Source organism: Oncorhynchus tshawytscha, linkage group LG08 (assembly GCF_018296145.1).
Source record: "Oncorhynchus tshawytscha isolate Ot180627B linkage group LG08, Otsh_v2.0, whole genome shotgun sequence".
Lineage (NCBI taxonomy): Eukaryota > Metazoa > Chordata > Actinopteri > Salmoniformes > Salmonidae > Oncorhynchus > Oncorhynchus tshawytscha.
This window is the reverse complement of record NC_056436.1, coordinates 30,023,857-30,041,911: the sequence shown is the minus strand read 5'-3', so window position 1 is coordinate 30,041,911 and position 18,055 is coordinate 30,023,857. Positions and strand designations below refer to the sequence as shown.

Sequence of the window (18,055 nt, the reverse complement as noted above, 5' to 3'; positions counted from 1 at the left end):
CTCAGAACACTGGAACTACTTTGGAATGGACGAGGCTCTGGGTCCGGTGGCTGTGAGTCTGCGCAGGGAGAAACAAGAGGAGCACAGAGAGCACGGCCAGCAGTACAACTACCGGGTCATCTTCAGAACATCAGAGGTCAGACAGCTAGCCTCCGGCCTTTACAACTGCTCTCCCTGGACCATGCAACGTATAACAACGTTAGCAGTTAATGATCCTGCTAGATAGATTGAGATTTCTGGAATTGTTATCAAATCCAGTCACGACGATTGTCTGTAGATTTGTTTTTCTGTAGATCAGTAACTCTCCCCTGTGTCTGTCTTCCTGGTAGTTTCACGGTAAGACTAGCTGGAGGTGAAACTCAGCTCTCCATCCCTCTCTGCTGATTATGTAAGATGCCCAGAGGGCATCAGCTGTTCCCTCAGATCAGCACTGTGTAAAGAAACTATAGAAAACGCTCTCATCCTCTTCACGTCTCCATGGCCTGTCAATGCTACACAACCTCAAACCACTATAGAGAACTCTCCTTTCACATTTCACTGGAAAATCATTTGCTTCATTAAGTTGGAAGGTTGTGATTTTAGTTATGGACTGCAACACAGCACCGTTACATTCCCAGCTATAGATTTAAGGCACCTGCCCTGGAGTGTCCAGAGATGGTTGTCTGGGGGTTTTCCCTGGGTTGAAAGGTAGCCAGGTGTGGGTGAATAGACCATCCAGCTCTGTGTGAGACACCCCGGGACCCCAGGGCCCCAAACCTGGGGAACACTGTCCTTTTGTTACGGCCCTCTCCTAGGAGTGTGGGAGAGAAAATTCCCCTCCTTCCAGCTGTATATGATAGCAAGTGATTGAGTTCATGGCCTCTGCTGAACACAATGCACACTCTGTGTACATATTATGCGTTGCTGAACAACCCCAACCTCAGCTATCTGCCCCCAGGCCAAAAGTTTGATTCATAACTGTACCTTGTTCTTCTCTGTTGTTTTATGTCAGATTCATTTAGATAAATAGTTCTGAACTTACTCAGGAGAAGTTAGGGTGTTTAGGAAGCAAAACCGACATGTTCATTTTGGCTATCGCTTTGTTCCATCTTGATGTGAAAGTTCCATGGACTGGGGATTCCTGAGGCACATTCCTCCTCTCACACCTCTTCCTCTTCCTCTCCTTCTTTTCATCCCTCCATCCAGTTGATCACACTCCGGGGATCTATTCTGGAGGATGCGGTGCCCTCGTCCTCTAAGCATGGCACTACCCGCGGGCTGCCCCTGAAGGAGGTGTTGGAGCACCTGCTTCCAGAGCTGGATGTGCCCTGCCTCCGCTTGGCCCTCAACACGCCCAAGGTCACAGAACAGCTGATGAAACTGGATGAGCAGGGGGTAGGAGGATACATAAACACTACATAAAACACTCCCTGAAGAGACCAGCCGTGCTACAGCTATATGCTGTGATTGGGCCAGTTATCATATTTCATAGCTATTTTGATTGGCACTATATGTTGGCACTATATCATGCTATAAAATTAGGCTTGTCTGATCTCGTATAGTTTTTGCACTGCAAACATTTTTTTAACGTGAAATCTGTCACTCTCTCTTCTCTCTCTCCCCCTCTCTTCCTCCCCCTCTCTCACCCTCCTCCTCTCTAGCTGAGTTTCCAGGTGAAGGTGGGGGTGATGTACTGCAGGGCTGGGCAGAGCAGTGAGGAGGAGATGTACAACAATGAGACGGCGGGCCCTGCCCTGGAGGAGTTCCTACAGCTGCTGGGGGAGAGAGTCCGCCTCCAGGGCTTTACCAAGTACCGCGCCCAGCTTGACACCAAGAGTACGCTCACACACACACACACACAAACACACACACTAGCAACGGTAGTCAAAATTGACAAAAGGTCAAAAATACAGTTGTGATGAATGTAACAGCAACATAAGATGTAAGATGCTTAACTATTTTAGACTTTTAAAAATCCATCAAATATGGACCTTCTTATCAAAATTGTATAATGAGAGAGAGAAAATCTATGGAATCGAGACATTATGGTGGGACTTCAGGTATTCAGTTGAAGGTTAGATATAAAATGTTTTCTTATTTGAAATGACACATGCCAAAAGTGTTTAACCATATATAGCCCTTTTATGTTTTGTTATTATATTGATAGAATAATAAAGTTCGGAAATAACAACTCATTTGCATATACGGTGCATTCGGAAAGTATTCAGACCCCTTGACTTTTTTCACATTTTGTTACATTACAGCCTTATTCTAAAATGGATTGAATCGTTTTTTTTATTCTCATCAATCTACACGCAATACCCCATAATGACAAAGCAAAAACCAGGTTTTTAGACATTTTAGCATTTAAAGTTCAAAACTGAAATATCACATTTACATAACTATTCAGACCCTTTACTCAGTACTTTGTTGAAGCACCTTTGGGAACGATTACAGCCTCTTCTTGGGTATGACGCTACAAGCTTGGCACACCTGTATTTGGGGAGTTTTTCCCATTCTTCTCTGCAGATCCTCTCAAGCTCTGTCAGGTTGGATGGTGAGTGTTGCTGCACAGCTATTTTCAGGTCTCTCCAGAGACGTTCGATCGGGTTCAAGTGGCTCTGGCTGGGCAACTTAAGGACATTCAGAGACTGTCCTGTTGGAATGTGAACCTTCCAACAAGAAGTCCTGAGCGCTTTGGAGCAGGTTTTCATCAAGGATCTTTCTGTACTTTACTCCGTTCATCTTTCCCTCGATCGTGACTAGTCTCCCAGTCCCTGCCGCTGAAAAACATCCACACAACATGATGCTACCACCATCCTTCACTGTAGGGATGGTGCCAGGTTTCCTCCAGATGTGACGCTTGACATTCAGGCCAAAGAGTTCAATATTGGTTTCATCAGACCAGAGAATCTTGTTTCTCATGGTCTGAGAGTCCTTTAGGTGCCTTTTGGCAAACTCCAATCGGGCTGTCATGTGCCTTTACTGATGAGTGGCTTCCGTCTGGCCACTCTACCATTAAGGCCTGATTGGTGGAGTGCTGCAGAGATGGTTGTCCTTCTGGAAGGTTCTCCACAGAGGAACTCTGGAGCTCTTTCAGAATGGCCATCGGGTTCTTGGTCACCTCCTTGACCAAGGCCATTCTCCTCCGATTGCTCAGTTTGGCCAGGCGGCCAGCTCTAAGAAGAGTCTTGGTGGTTCCAATCTTCAATGATGTAGACATTTTTTGGTATGTCTACCCTTCCCCAGAGCTGTGCCTCGACACAATCCTGTCTAGGAGCTCTACAGACAATTCCTTCCACCTCATGGCTTTGTTTTTGCTCTGACAGGAAGTCAGATGAGGAAAATGTTGATGAGGAAAGTGTTTTATGTAATTCATTTTAGAATAAGGCTGTAACATAACAAAATATGGAACAAGTCAAGGGGACTGAATACTTTATGTTCCTAATGAGAGCATACCACCCTACATACCACTGCTGGCTTGCTTCTGAATCTAAGCAGGGTTAGTCCTGGTTGGTACCTGGATGGGAGACCAGATGCTGCTGGAAGTTGTGTTGGAGGGCAAGTAGGAGGCACTCTTTCCTCTGGTCTAAAAATATTCCAATGCCCCAGGGCAGTGATTGGGGACACTGCCCTGTGTAGGGTGCCGTCTTTCGGATGGGACGTTAAACGGGTGTCCTGACTCTCTGAGGTCATTAAAGATCCTATGGCACTTATCATAATAGTAGGGGTGTAAACCCTGGTGTCCTGGCTAAATTCCAAAGCTGTCACTCAAACCATCATGGTCACCTAATCATCCCCAGCTTACAATTGGCTCATTCATCCCCCTCCTCTCCCTTGTAACTATTCCCCAGGTTGTTGCTGTAAATGAGAATGTGTTCTCAGTCAACTTACCTGGTAAAATAAATAAATACAACTTTCCAAGTGCACTGTACATGTGGGCATTAATAAATGAATTAGCATGAAGTTGCTCTATCCAAACAGCTATTTCTAAGGTACCACCCCAAAGAGAATTTGTAAATACCCCACAATCTCCTGTCAACATCACCATGACCTTTACCCAAATATGTGCAACATTACTTATTCATGATTGTCATCTAGAATATTAACTACAAGGCAGAAATGTTTTGTGTCAAAATAGCACCCACTTGAGAATTAACCAATGCGTATTTATTTGACAATAGGGGAAAGATACAAAATTGCGTGATTGAATAAGATATGTGGATTTTTTGTGTCGGCTTTCTTTTCTGCGTGACAACTTTGTGTACGTTATCATCTAATCAAACATCAACCTTTTTTTATCCCACAAAGGGAAGACTAACTGTAAGTAGACCAGTTTCTCTTGTCTCTTGTCATGTGGTTGCCGTGTCAGTGCGTTTAATCTCCATCGGCATATCAACTTTATAAACACATGGGTCAAAACCCCATCCTTACGAGACATCGTTTCACACTTTTCCTTAACAGTAAAGTCCAGGAGAAAAGGTGGTAATAGGATGAATATTGTCCATTTTTATTTTGAAATCAATCAGTGAATTGACAGTTAGTTGACAAATAGATTATCCACTTCTCAAACACAGCCAAGGTGGTAATAGGATGAATATTGTCCATTTTTATTGTGAAATCAATCGGTGAATTGACAGTTAGTTGACAAATAGATTATCCACTTCTCAAACACAGCTAAAGAGAGGAGTATTCTCAGGTGGGCGTGGCTTGTGCCTTGCTACACACACACACAAACACAAACACACTGGTGTTTAAATAACCCTGGGACACACACACACACACAATTGATTCCCATTGAAAGCAAAGCACTGACAGTGCATTTAAAAGTGTGATTGGCCTTTTTTATTTGACCAAGGATGTAGCATGACAGGCTCCTGTGTGGGAGCCTTACTGACCCTCTCTCTGACCTCCTCACCCCAGGTCTCACAGCTGTAGAGTCTGTTGAATATTTGCTGTAGGCGGTGCTCTGATCTGCCTTGTGTGTTATCAACATTAGGTTTGGGGTTAATCTCTGTAATCCAGGAAACAGGTTTTCCTCTCCTGTCTCTTGCAGTTTTTTAATGTGTGTAGTCCCTTTTTACTTCATGTAGCCTGTTTTTCTTTCAAATCTCTCTGGTGTATTGAGGACTAAATCAGGTACACAATGGCTGGCCCACACGCTCCACTACACCCTTTATGTTCCTAATGAGAGCAGAGTAGGAAATGGCAGCTCATCGCAATAATGCACTTAATTACATTAGGCTATTTCTGGCACTTCCTCTATTCATAAGCTCAATGAATATGAACATTCCTCGTTTGTCCATACATTTTAATTGTGGTGGCTGCCTGGGTAATCTTGCACCCAAAACCAAATCAGTTACTGTCATGAGAGGCAAGCGCATGGGTACCTCTGCTCTTAGGGTTATAGTAGACTGGTTGTGGCATACTCTTTACAATGCTACATTTTTAGATGTAGTATTTTTGAGCAACAATACAGTATTCTTGATAGTACTCTACCTGTATTACTACAATTACTTGTTGTTGTTTTCCCATCACACTATGTTGGCAGACATTGGTCAGGCTACACTAGCATGGCTTATTGTTTGGGCTATGAAACAGGAGACAGTCTGGTACATAAAGCACTGAGCAGATAGGTTGCTGGAGGACAGAGTTGGGTTGCAGTAGCAGTACAATGGGGCCTTATATTGTGGTGCTCCTCTCCCTTCCTCCAGCTGATTCCACTGGCAGCCACTCCCTGTACACGGCCTACAGGGACTATGAGATCATGTTCCACGTGTCTACCCTGCTGCCCTACACACCCAACAACAAACAACAGGTACGGAATGGTTCTATGATATCACATAATACATGAATATCTAAGAGACATGCTTTAGGATAACATGATATGCCATAGATGGATTCAATTATAAATCAAGTTTATTGCTGCCATGCTGAAGAATAGGATATTCATTGAGATAGTGTAATTCTTGTATGGTTATTCCATGTTTGTCCTTGTAGTTGCTGAGGAAGAGACACATTGGAAATGACATCGTCACCATCGTGTTCCAGGAGCCGGGAGCGCTACCCTTCACCCCCAAGACCATCCGCTCCCACTTCCAACACGTGTTCATCATCGTCCGTGTGCACAGCCCCTGCTCCGACAATACCTGCTATAGGTGAGTGTAAACCGTGTTCAGACCACTAGAGGGCCTGGCGGTCACTAAGAACCTGGAAAGCCCCTGGTACTACAACAGTGGTTGTTTTGAACTCACACAGGTAGATAACATAATGAGGAACGAGAACCACTAGAAGGCATGGTCACCAACCCAGATAAATTTGCTTTGGTAACTACTGGCTCTCCTTATTTCTCTCTGTAGCCAGGGTACTATAGGCAGGGTACTATAGGCAGAGTACTGTAGTCAGGATACTATAGGCAGGGTATCATGCAGGGTACTGTAGGCAGGATACTATAGGCAGGGTACTATAGGCAGAGTACTGTAGTCAGGAAACTATAGGCAGGGTACTATAGGCAGGGTATCATGCAGGGAACTGTAGGCAGGATACTATAGGCAGGGTACTATAGGCAGAGTACTGTAGTCAGGATACTATAGGCAGGATACTATAGGCAGGGTACTGTAGGCAGGGTACTGTAGTCAGGATACAATAGGCAGGATACTATAGGCAGGGTACTGTAGGCAGGGTATCATGCAGGGTACTGTAGGCAGGATACTATAGGCAGGGTACTATAGGCAGGGTACTGTAGGCAGGATACTGTAGTCAGGGTACTATAGCCAGGGTACTATAGGCAGGGTACTGTAGGCAGGATACTGTAGTCAGGATACTATAGGCAGGATACTGTAGGCAGGGTACTGTAGGCAGGGTACTGTAGGCAGGGTACTGTCGGCAGGGTACTGTAGGCAGGATACTGGGTACTGTTTTCTGCCCTCTGGTCTACTGTTTTCTGCCCTCTAGTCTACTGTTTTCTGCCCTCTAGTCTACTGTTTTCTGTCCTCTAGTCTACTGTTTTCTGTCCTCTGGTCTACTGTTTTCTGCCCTCTGGTCTACTGTTTTCTGTCCTCTAGTCTACTGTTTTCTGTCCTCTAGTCTACTGTTTTCTGTCCTCTAGTCTACTGTAGGCAGGATACTGTAGGCAGGGTACTGTAGGCAGGATACTGTAGTCAGGGTACTGTAGGCAGGGTACTGTAGTCAGGGTACTGTAGGCAGGGTACTAAAGGCGAGGTACTAAAAGCAGGGTATTGTAGGCAGGGTGCTGTAGGAATGATACTATAGGCAGGGTACTGTAGTCAGGGTACTAAAAGCAGGGTATTATAGGCAGGGTGCTGTAGGAATGATACTATAGGCAGGGTACTGTAGGCAGGGTACTATAGGCAGAGTGCTGTAGTCAGGATACTATAGGCAGGGTACTAAAGGCAGGGTACTGTAGTCAGGGTACTGTAGGCAGGGTACTATAGTCAGGGTACTAAAGGCAGGGTACTGTAGGCAGGGTACTATAGTCAGGGTACTAAAGGCAGGGTACTGTAGGCAGGGTATTATAGTCAGGGTACTAAAGGCAGGGTACTGTAATCAGGGTACTAAAGGCAGGGTACTGTAGGCAGGGTACTGTAGGCAGGGTACTATAGGCAGGGTACTGTAGGCAGGGTACTAAAGGCAGGGTGCTGTTGGTGGGGTGCTGTAGGCGGGGTCTGTGGCATTCTCACTGACACGCTCATCCACACCTCACTCACTCACTCACTCACTCACTCACTCACTCACTCACTCACTCACTCACTCACGCAACCCTCGTGCCTACCACACTGCCTTGGGGCAATGGAGCTGGAGTGATCTTAAGGAGTTAGCTGCATACACGTCAATGATTCCCTTGCTGGACGAGCGAATCAGAGGATTCTTGAGCAGCCGTGCAGTGCTCTGTCCCTCAGTGCTCACAGACCCTCCCCGAGGAACACTTGTACAGGCTCTGGGTCTCAGCTCAAACCTCATCAAAGTTGGGCTAATTTATTCTGAGCCCTCCCCTCCAGTAACCCCTCTACCCCCCCAGCGCTGACTGCCAACGATTAGATGCCCTCCTCAGCTGGAGTTGTTCTTTTTTAAAGGGGACATCTTTTGATTTGAAGCCAACGAGTGTCGTCAAGGAGAAGAGGCTGAGAGGGAGGAATGCTGGCTTTTCTTCTTGGATGAAGTAGGGAGTGGGACCCTGAAGCAGTGAAGACTCCACTTCACCCAGAGCAGCTCTCAGCATCCAGCCTCTGGCTCAGTCCCATGGATCTAATGAACACACTACAAGTTCCAACCCCTATCTGTTCTGTTCTGCCACCAGAGCGCTGATATGCTAGAAGCCTGAATTGCTGGGAGCCTGGGATGCCATTTCAAAGAGGAGTAAAAACTCACAAGATCTAGTAACAGAACAGCGGTTGGACGGGCGGCGGAAGCAGCTATAATTAGCTGGATAAAGCTGTGTGTACCTGCAGTAGTGTGATCAGACCAAGCAGACAGGAGAGGAGGATTCACTTCAAGGAGACATATTTTTATAATGCCTAGCCCAGTCAGGAGTTGGTAGAGTCACGTAAACAGACCAACTGGGAAACGTAAGGGTCAGATGCCGGAGCAAGAACAGGTGGGTCTGGGGGTTGTGTCACTGTGTGTGTGTATATACAGTGGGTGTGTGTGGGTGTGTGTCGGGGGGATCCGAGATGTGATGCTGATGACCAGTGTGAAAAGGAGGGGGTCTGAGGACACAGGAGTTTCAGCGACCTCTCACACACACGCACACACACACACACACACACACACACACACACACACACACACGGCTGCACTACTGTGATGTATTACATAATGCGTGATACAATGACTACGTTTTGCCAAGGTTTTATTGGATATTGCTGTTTTGTGATAGTGCGGTTGAATTCTGACTCACAGTAGCTTTAAATATTGATCAGTATTGTGTTTGACTGGCTCTGTATCCTGTTCACGCGCAGTGAAAACGGGATCTTTGGAATGATGCATCAGTGATCTCTTCAGGCCAACATAGAAGTAGTTGGCCTGTGGCCAGCCTAGGGACACAGCCTAGTGATAATCTCATGCTATCAAATGCTGTCCAAATGCAGATAGGTCAATTTAGCCATATTGCATAACGATCAGAGCTTTGTTGCTACAAATAGGGAGTAGCCCACTCCTCTCCACGTATCTTCTCTATGATCTGGGGTCTAGGGCTGGCTGAGAGTGGCCATCTCAGTGGTAGCTGGCTTGTCAGCTGCGCTGAATGTATAGTTATATCCGCCTGCCTGGTTGAGCGAGGCTTGGGCTGTAATGTCACAGCTGCATGTGATGACTGTGTTATCTGTTTAATGGACTGGACTGAGGCTTGTCAGGACTCTGACATCAGCCTACATGAGCCTGGCCTGCAGTGGGTTTCTATAGTGCTACTGTTCAGCTTTTCCTCACCATTGTTGGATTATATATGGATTTGGAAGCCAATCATTGTCAGTCATCTGCATCAGAACTAGGTTAGCTTTCATGCTAACTTGTTTCCTTAAACTCTAGGAGGCCTATTGTGGAGCAACAATGGGAGTTGAATGGGAAGGGTAGTAGGTAACCTAAGTAGAGCCTTGACCATAGAAAGACTCATGCTATCCTTTATGCTGGGAAGGGAAAGGGGCTAGGAGGAACGATAACCACATGAAAACTCTATAACAATGTCACTGCTCTTCTTTCCCAGCCTATGAAACTGTTTTCTGTCCTCTGGTCTACTGTTTTCTGCCCTCTAGTCTACTGTTTTCTGCCCTCTGGTCTACTGTTTTCTGCCCTCTAGTCTACTGTTTTCTGCCCTCTGGTCTACTGTTTTCTGCCCTCTAGTCTACTGTTTTCTGCCCTCTAGTCTACTGTTTTCTGCCCTCTGGTCTACTGTTTTCTGTCCTCTAGTCTACTGTTTTCTGTCCTCTAGTCTACTGTTTTCTGTCCTCTAGTCTACTGTTTTCTGCCCTCTGGTCTACTGTTTTCTGTCCTCTAGTCTACTGTCCTCTAGTCTACTGTTTTCTGTCCTCTAGTCTACTGTTTTCTGTCCTCTAGTCTACTGTTTTCTGTCCTCTAGTCTACTGTTTTCTGTCCTCTAGTCTACTGTTTTCTGTCTACTGTTTTCTGTCCTCTAGTCTACTGTTTTCTGTCCTCTAGTCTACTGTTTTCTGCCCTCTGGTCTACTGTTTTCTGCCCTCTAGTCTACTGTTTTCTGTCCTCTAGTCTACTGTTTTCTGCCCTCTGGTCTACTGTTTTCTGTCCTCTAGTCTACTGTTTTCTGTCCTCTAGTCTACTGTTTTCTGTCCTCTAGTCTACTGTTTTCTGCCCTCTGGTCTACTGTTTTCTGCCCTCTAGTCTACTGTTTTCTGTCCTCTAGTCTACTGTTTTCTGTCCTCTAGTCTACTGTTTTCTGTCCTCTAGTCTACTGTTTTCTGTCCTCTAGTCTACTGTTTTCTGTCCTCTAGTCTACTGTTTTCTGTCCTCTAGTCTACTGTTTTCTGCCCTCTAGTCTACTGTTTTCTGCCCTCTACTACTGTTTTCTGTCCTCTAGTCTACTGTTTTCTGTCCTCTAGTCTACTGTTTTCTGTCCTCTAGTCTACTGTTTTCTGCCCTCTGGTCTACTGTTTTCTGTCCTCTAGTCTACTGTTTTCTGTCCTCTAGTCTACTGTTTTCTGCCCTCTGGTCTACTGTTTTCTGTCCTCTAGTCTACTGTTTTCTGTCCTCTAGTCTACTGTTTTCTGTCCTCTAGTCTACTGTTTTCTGTCCTCTAGTCTACTGTTTTCTGTCCCTCTAGTCTACTGTTTTCTGTCCCTCTGTTTTCTGTCTACTGTTTTCTGTCCTCTAGTCTACTGTTTTCTGTCCTCTAGTCTACTGTTTTCTGCCCTCTGGTCTACTGTTTTCTGTCCTCTAGTCTACTGTTTTCTGTCCTCTAGTCTACTGTTTTCTGTCCTCTAGTCTACTGTTTTCTGTCCTCTAGTCTACTGTTTTCTGCCCTCTGGTCTACTGTTTTCTGTCCTCTAGTCTACTGTTTTCTGTCCTCTAGTCTACTGTTTTCTGCCCTCTGGTCTACTGTTTTCTGCCCTCTAGTCTACTGTTTTCTGCCCTCTGGTCTACTGTTTTCTGTCCTCTAGTCTACTGTTTTCTGTCCTCTAGTCTACTGTTTTCTGTCCTCTAGTCTACTGTTTTCTGTCCTCTAGTCTACTGTTTTCTGTCCTCTGGTCTACTGTTTTCTGTCCTCTAGTCTACTGTTTTCTGTCCTCTAGTCTACTGTTTTCTGCCCTCTGGTCTACTGTTTTCTGTCCTCTAGTCTACTGTTTTCTGTCCTCTAGTCTACTGTTTTCTGTCCTCTAGTCTACTGTTTTCTGTCCTCTAGTCTACTGTTTTCTGCCCTCTGGTCTACTGTTTTCTGTCCTCTAGTCTACTGTTTTCTGTCCTCTAGTCTACTGTTTTCTGCCCTCTGGTCTACTGTTTTCTGCCCTCTAGTCTACTGTTTTCTGCCCTCTGGTCTACTGTTTTCTGTCCTCTAGTCTACTGTTTTCTGCCCTCTAGTCTACTGTTTTCTGTCCTCTGGTCTACTGTTTTCTGCCCTCTAGTCTACTGTTTTCTGTCCTCTAGTCTACTGTTTTCTGTCCTCTAGTCTACTGTTTTCTGTCCTCTGGTCTACTGTTTTCTGCCCTCTAGTCTACTGTTTTCTGTCCTCTAGTCTACTGTTTTCTGCCCTCTAGTCTACTGTTTTCTGTCCTCTAGTCTACTGTTTTCTGTCCTCTAGTCTACTGTTTTCTGCCCTCTGGTCTACTGTTTTCTGTCCTCTAGTCTACTGTTTTCTGTCCTCTAGTCTACTGTTTTCTGCCCTCTAGTCTACTGTTTTCTGTCCTCTAGTCTGCTGTTTTCTGCCCTCTAGTCTACTGTTTTCTGCCCTCTAGTCTACTGTTTTCTGCCCTCTAGTCTACTGTTTTCTGCCCTCTAGTCTACTGTTTTCTGCCCTCTGGTCTACTGTTTTCTGCCCTCTAGTCTACTGTTTTCTGCCCTCTGGTCTACTGTTTTCTGCCCTCTAGTCTACTGTTTTCTGCCCTCTAGTCTACTGTTTTCTGCCCTCTGGTCTACTGTTTTCTGCCCTCTGGTCTACTGTTTTCTGCCCTCTGGTCTACTGTTTTCTGCCCTCTAGTCTACTGTTTTCTGCCCTCTAGTCTACTGTTTTCTGCCCTCTGGTCTACTGTTTTCTGCCCTCTAGTCTACTGTTTTCTGCCCTCTGGTCTACTGTTTTCTGCCCTCTAGTCTACTGTTTTCTGCCCTCTAGTCTACTGTTTTCTGCCCTCTGGTCTACTGTTTTCTGTCCTCTGGTCTACTGTTTTCTGCCCTCTAGTCTACTGTTTTCTACCCTCTGGTCTACTGTTTTCTGCCCTCTGGTCTACTGTTTTCTGCCCTCTAGTCTACTGTTTTCTACCCTCTGGTCTACTGTTTTCTGTCCTCTAGTCTACTGTTTTCTGCCCTCTAGTCTACTGTTTTCTGTCCTCTAGTCTACTGTTTTCTGTCCTCTGGTCTACTGTTTTCTGCCCTCTGGTCTACTGTTTTCTACCCTCTGGTCTACTGTTTTCTGTCCTCTAGTCTACTGTTTTCTGCCCTCTGGTCTACTGTTTTCTGTCCTCTAGTCTACTGTTTTCTGTCCTCTGGTCTACTGTTTTCTGTCCTCTGGTCTACTGTTTTCTGCCCTCTGGTCTACTGTTTTCTGTCCTCTAATCTACTGTTTTCTGTCCTCTGGTCTACTGTTTTCTGTCCTCTGGTCTACTGTTTTCTGTCCTCTAGTCTACTGTTTTCTGCCCTCTAGTCTACTGTTTTCTGCCCTCTAGTCTACTGTTTTCTGCCCTCTGGTCTACTGTTTTCTGTCCTCTAGTCTACTGTTTTCTGCCCTCTAGTCTACTGTTTTCTGCCCTCTGGTCTACTGTTTTCTGTCCTCTAGTCTACTGTTTTCTGTCCTCTAGTCTACTGTTTTCTGTCCTCTAGTCTACTGTTTTCTGTCCTCTAGTCTACTGTTTTCTGTCCTCTAGTCTACTGTTTTCTGTCCTCTAGTCTACTGTTTTCTGTCCTCTAGTCTACTGTTTTCTGCCCTCTGGTCTACTGTTTTCTGTCCTCTAGTCTACTGTTTTCTGTCCTCTAGTCTACTGTTTTCTGTCCTCTAGTCTACTGTTTTCTGTCCTCTAGTCTACTGTTTTCTGCCCTCTGGTCTACTGTTTTCTGTCCTCTAGTCTACTGTTTTCTGTCCTCTAGTCTACTGTTTTCTGTCCTCTAGTCTACTGTTTTCTGCCCTCTGGTCTACTGTTTTCTGTCCTCTGGTCTACTGTTTTCTGTCCTCTAGTCTACTGTTTTCTGTCCTCTAGTCTACTGTTTTCTGTCCTCTAGTCTACTGTTTTCTGTCCTCTAGTCTACTGTTTTCTGCCCTCTGGTCTACTGTTTTCTGCCCTCTAGTCTACTGTTTTCTGTCCTCTACTCTACTGTTTTCTGTCCTCTACTCTACTGTTTTCTGCCCTCTAGTCTACTGTTTTCTGTCCTCTACTCTACTGTTTTCTGTCCTCTACTCTACTGTTTTCTGCCCTCTAGTCTGCTGTTTTCTACCCCCCTGAGAGGATTGGATAGGGATAAGACATAGTAAAAGCAGCAGCTTGCCATCTTACACCTGTTGAATTCTGTCAGATCTAGTGCCTGGGAATCCATTGAGTTTGGGTATAGGACTCCCTCCTTTAGTGTACTTACTAGTTAGTGACCCCTCTCTCTCTCTCTCTCTCTCTCTCTCTCTCTCTCTCCCCCAGCGTGGCTGTGACTCGTTCCCAGGACGTGCCCTCCTTCGGCCCTCCTATCCCCAAGGGTGTGACCTTCCCCAAGTCCACTGTCTTCAGGGACTTCCTGCTGGCCAAGGTCATCAACGCAGAGAACGCCGCCCACAAGTCTGAAAAGTTTGGTGCCATGGCGACACGCACGCGACAGGAGTACCTGCGGGACCTGGCAGAGCGGCATGTGACCAGCACGCCGGTGGAGCCCACGGGGAAATTCCCCTTCATCTCATTGGCTCACAAGCGGAGAGAGAGGGTACGGCCGTACAGTGGGGCAGAGCTAAGGAGCCTAGGTGCAGTGACATGGCCGGTGCATGCGGAGGACCAGGTAGCCGGGGCAGAGAGGGAGTGTCTACTGGCCATCTCCAACGATTTCCTCATCCTATTGGATCAGGAGGCTAAGGCTGTGGTCTTTAACTGTGCCACGCGCGACGTCATTGGCTGGTCCTCTGGCAGCCCCGCCTCCATGAAGATCTACTATGAGCGTGGGGAGAGCGTGTCGCTGCGCTCCATCAACAACAACACAGAGGACTTCGGAGAGGTGGTGAAACGCCTGGAGGTCAGTAGCAGCACAGTTGGTCTGTGTATTATTGCTACACTGATGGCTTTATAATATTTCACACACCATCTGTTGTGATTACTATTACAGGTGTCCCAAGTTTCAAGCCAGATAAGGACCTTTCATCACTAACCAATGGCTTATAATAAACATACCTCTCATTTCCACCTCAGATAATCCATTATGTTCAAAGGAGATGCAGAATAGGCCTACGGTGATTACAAACACGTTACAGGTATAACACTCAGCATTGGCCGTATTTGGAGAGGTAGTTTAATCATTTTCATGCGATTAGGCGATGCCAGTTGTCTTGAATGAAAGATGAACACTATTTGCTAAGGGTTATTTCATGTTTGTGTGTACAGTGAGTGTGTATGCCATACCCTTTCTTGTCGGAAAGTGGAGGCGTGCATCAGTGATGTAGCATAATATCCTGCTCTGGCCCTGTTGTGGTTGCCTGGGGGTCTGTGTTAAGTACTATGTTACAACCTCTACCTGACACTGGGTCAGAACGGCCAGGCAAGGTGTATTAAACCTTAAACCCTCCCTCCTGTACAAAAACACTTTAATTGAAGGGTAGCGCATCCGCTGATGATAGATTCAGTCTGTTAGTGTGTGTCTTATCAGATCTAAGCCCAAGGGCAGATTATGTTTATGTGATGTGTTGTACAGTAGCAGCAGCCAACAGAATAGTTTTGTTTTTTATTTATTCAACCCTTTATTCAACCCCTTATTTTACCAGGTAAGTTGACTGAAAACACATGGTCATTTACAGCAATGACCTGGGGAATAATTACAGGGGAGAGGAGGGAGGATGAATGAGCCAATTGGAAACTAGGGATTATTAGGTGGCCATAATGATATGCAAGACACTTGGGTTAACACCCCTACTCTTACGATAAGGGCCATGGGATCTTTAGTGACCACAGAGAGTCAGGACACCCGTTTAACGTCCCATCCAAAAGACAGCACACTACACAGGGCAATGTCCCTAATCACTGCACTGGGGCATTTTTTTAGACCAGAGGAAAGAGTGCCTCCTACTGGCCAGCTCTAAAACCACTTCCAGCACCATCTGGTCTTCCATTCAGGGACCAACCCTGCTTAGCTTCAGAGGCAAGCCAACAGTGGGATACAAGGTGGTATGCTGCACAGAGCATACACAGCACATGCAGTGTAGTCTGTTTCTGGATTTAGAGGTTTCTTACGTTATGTAGTGTGGCAGACCAGGGGGTTGAGTCGAAGTGTTTACACAGATCAGACACAGACAGAGTAGGATTAGCTCAGGTTTAAAGGTGTTTATTAAAATAATAGTCCAAAAGAGAGACCCTCTCTGGGATACCGTCTTCTGGGCTCCGGGTCTTGCTGTATCCTGTGGGGATCAAAACTGAACTCCCTCCTGTTACCTCTGGTACCATCCCCAACTATACAGGAGTCCTTTCCTCCCCCCAGTCTCTTCCCTGTGTGCTGCCCTTCTGGCAACTTTATGGGACTTGTACAGCTGGTGAGAAATCAGCCCTTGATTACTCACCAATCCCCAATCAGCCCCAATTAGTCCTTGCCGGAGAGCCCGTCGAGACCTGTCACGTCCAGCAGATGGAGCCATTGCCTCGTGATGTATACTCTCGTGATGAGTCTTCCCCTGGTGGCTGACCTGCTGTACGCCACAGTAGTTATAATTCTTCTCCTTCACCTCTTTCTCCTCCCCTCCTTCTCTCCTCTGTCTCTAGCTCCTGTCAAAGGGCAGCCAGACCACAGAGATGACCCTGAGGAGGAACGGCCTGGGCCAGCTGGGCTTCCATGTAAACTTTGAGGGCATCGTGGCAGAGGTAGAGCCCTACGGGTACGCCTGGCAGGCGGGGCTGCGCCAGGGTAGCAGGCTAGTAGAGATCTGTAAGGTTGCCGTGGCATCACTGTCCCACGAGCAGATGATCGATCTCCTGAGGACCTCTGTCACCGTCAAGGTGGTCATCATACCCCCGCACGAGGACTCCACCCCTCGCAGGTACAGTTCAGAGACAACAAATAAGTTATTTATCAACAGATATGTCCCTCTATCAGTCATATCAGTAGCATGCATTTGGGTACTGGGTCAGCGCTGGAGTGTTTGTAGTGTATATCTTCGATGTAATAATGGCGCTGAAGGAGATGGCTGCCGTTTTACGATCACGTAACCAATTGTGCTATTGTGTATGTTTTTTCGCGTTATTTGTAAATTATTTTGTACATAATGTTTCTGCCACCGTGTCTTATGACCCAAAAGAGCTTCTTGATATCAGGGCAGCGATTACTCACCCCGTACTAGAGGAATTTTTCTTCTTCAACGAGTTGGACAGGAAGGATTTATTCCAGACACCCGACAAGGACCTCATCCCCGTCATTCACAGGAGGAAAAGACAGAGATATCGTGGACGACGGTCCGGGTGCCTTGTAAAGATCCGTCGCCGCGAGGGTAATCTACCTTTACCATCGGTCCTATTAGCCAACGTACAATCAATTGATAATAAAATATATCCTACCAACGGGACATTAAAAACTGTAATATCTTATGTTTCACCGAGTCGTGGCTGAACGACAACATGAATAACATACAGCTGGCAGGTTTTAAGCTTTTTCGGCAGGATAGAACAGCGGCCTCTGGTAAGACAAGGGGCGGCAGACTATGCATATTTGTAAACAACAGCTGGTGCACGCGGGACTCTAACCCGGAAGCTTATAAGAAATCCCGCTATGCCCTCCAAAGAACCATCAAACAGACAAAGCGTCAATACAGAACTAAGATTGAATCATACTACATCAGCTCTGACACTCGTCAGATGTGGTAGGGCATGCAAACTATTACAGACTACAAAGGGAAGCACAGCCACGAGCTGCCCAGTATCACGAACCTACCAGATGAGCTAAATTACTTTGATGCTCGCTTCGAGGCAATTAACACTGAAACATGCATGAGAGCGCCAGCTGTCCTGAACAACTGTGTGATCACGCTCTCCGTAGCCAATGTGAGTAAGACCTTTTAAACAGGTCAACATTCACAAGGCCGCAGGGCCAAACGGATTACCAGGATGTGTACTCCAAGCGTGCACTCCGTGACCAACTGGCAAATGTCTTCACTGACATTTTCAACCTGTCCCTGACTGAGTCTGTAATACCAACATTCAAGAAGACCACCATAGTCCCTGTGGCCAAGAATACTAAGGTAACCTGCCCAAATGACAACGGACCTGTAGCACTCACGTCTGTAGCCATGAAGTGCTTTGAGAGGCTGGTCATGGCTCACATCAACACCATTATCCCAGAAACCCTAGGACCCTCTCCAATTTGCATACCGCCCCAACAGATCCACAGATTATGCAATCTCTATTGCACTCAACACTGCCCTTTCCCACCTGGACAAAAGGAACACCAATGTGAGAATCCTATTCATTGACTACAGCTCAGTGTTCAACACCATAGTGCCCTCAAAGCTCGCCAGGACCCTGGGACAGAACACCTCCCTCTGCAACTGGATCCTGGACTTCCTGGCGGGCCGCCCCCAGGTGGTAAGGGTAGGGAACATCACATCTGCCACGCTGATCCTCAACACGGGGGGCACCTCAGGGGTGCGTGCTCAGTCCCCTACTGCACACCCTGTTCACTCATGACTGCATGGCCAGGCACGACTCCAACACCATCATCA

At 46.3% G+C, this 18,055-nt stretch overlaps 1 protein-coding gene across 3 annotated transcripts in view; it reads left to right on the top strand.

Moving 5' to 3' along the window:
* The window catches only part of LOC112256673 (signal-induced proliferation-associated 1-like protein 1), a 79,005-nt gene that overhangs the window by 49,343 nt on the left and 11,607 nt on the right, over positions 1 to 18,055 (top strand). For all 3 annotated transcript variants that reach the window (XM_024430082.2, XM_024430081.2, XM_042325398.1), the window contains 7 exons: positions 6 to 136; positions 1,186 to 1,374; positions 1,641 to 1,815; positions 5,694 to 5,797; positions 5,980 to 6,137; positions 13,797 to 14,376; positions 16,107 to 16,381. In XM_024430082.2, coding sequence (XP_024285850.1) covers positions 6 to 136; positions 1,186 to 1,374; positions 1,641 to 1,815; positions 5,694 to 5,797; positions 5,980 to 6,137; positions 13,797 to 14,376; positions 16,107 to 16,381 — 1,612 coding nt within the window. The remainder of the gene's footprint in view (positions 1 to 5; positions 137 to 1,185; positions 1,375 to 1,640; positions 1,816 to 5,693; positions 5,798 to 5,979; positions 6,138 to 13,796; positions 14,377 to 16,106; positions 16,382 to 18,055) is intronic.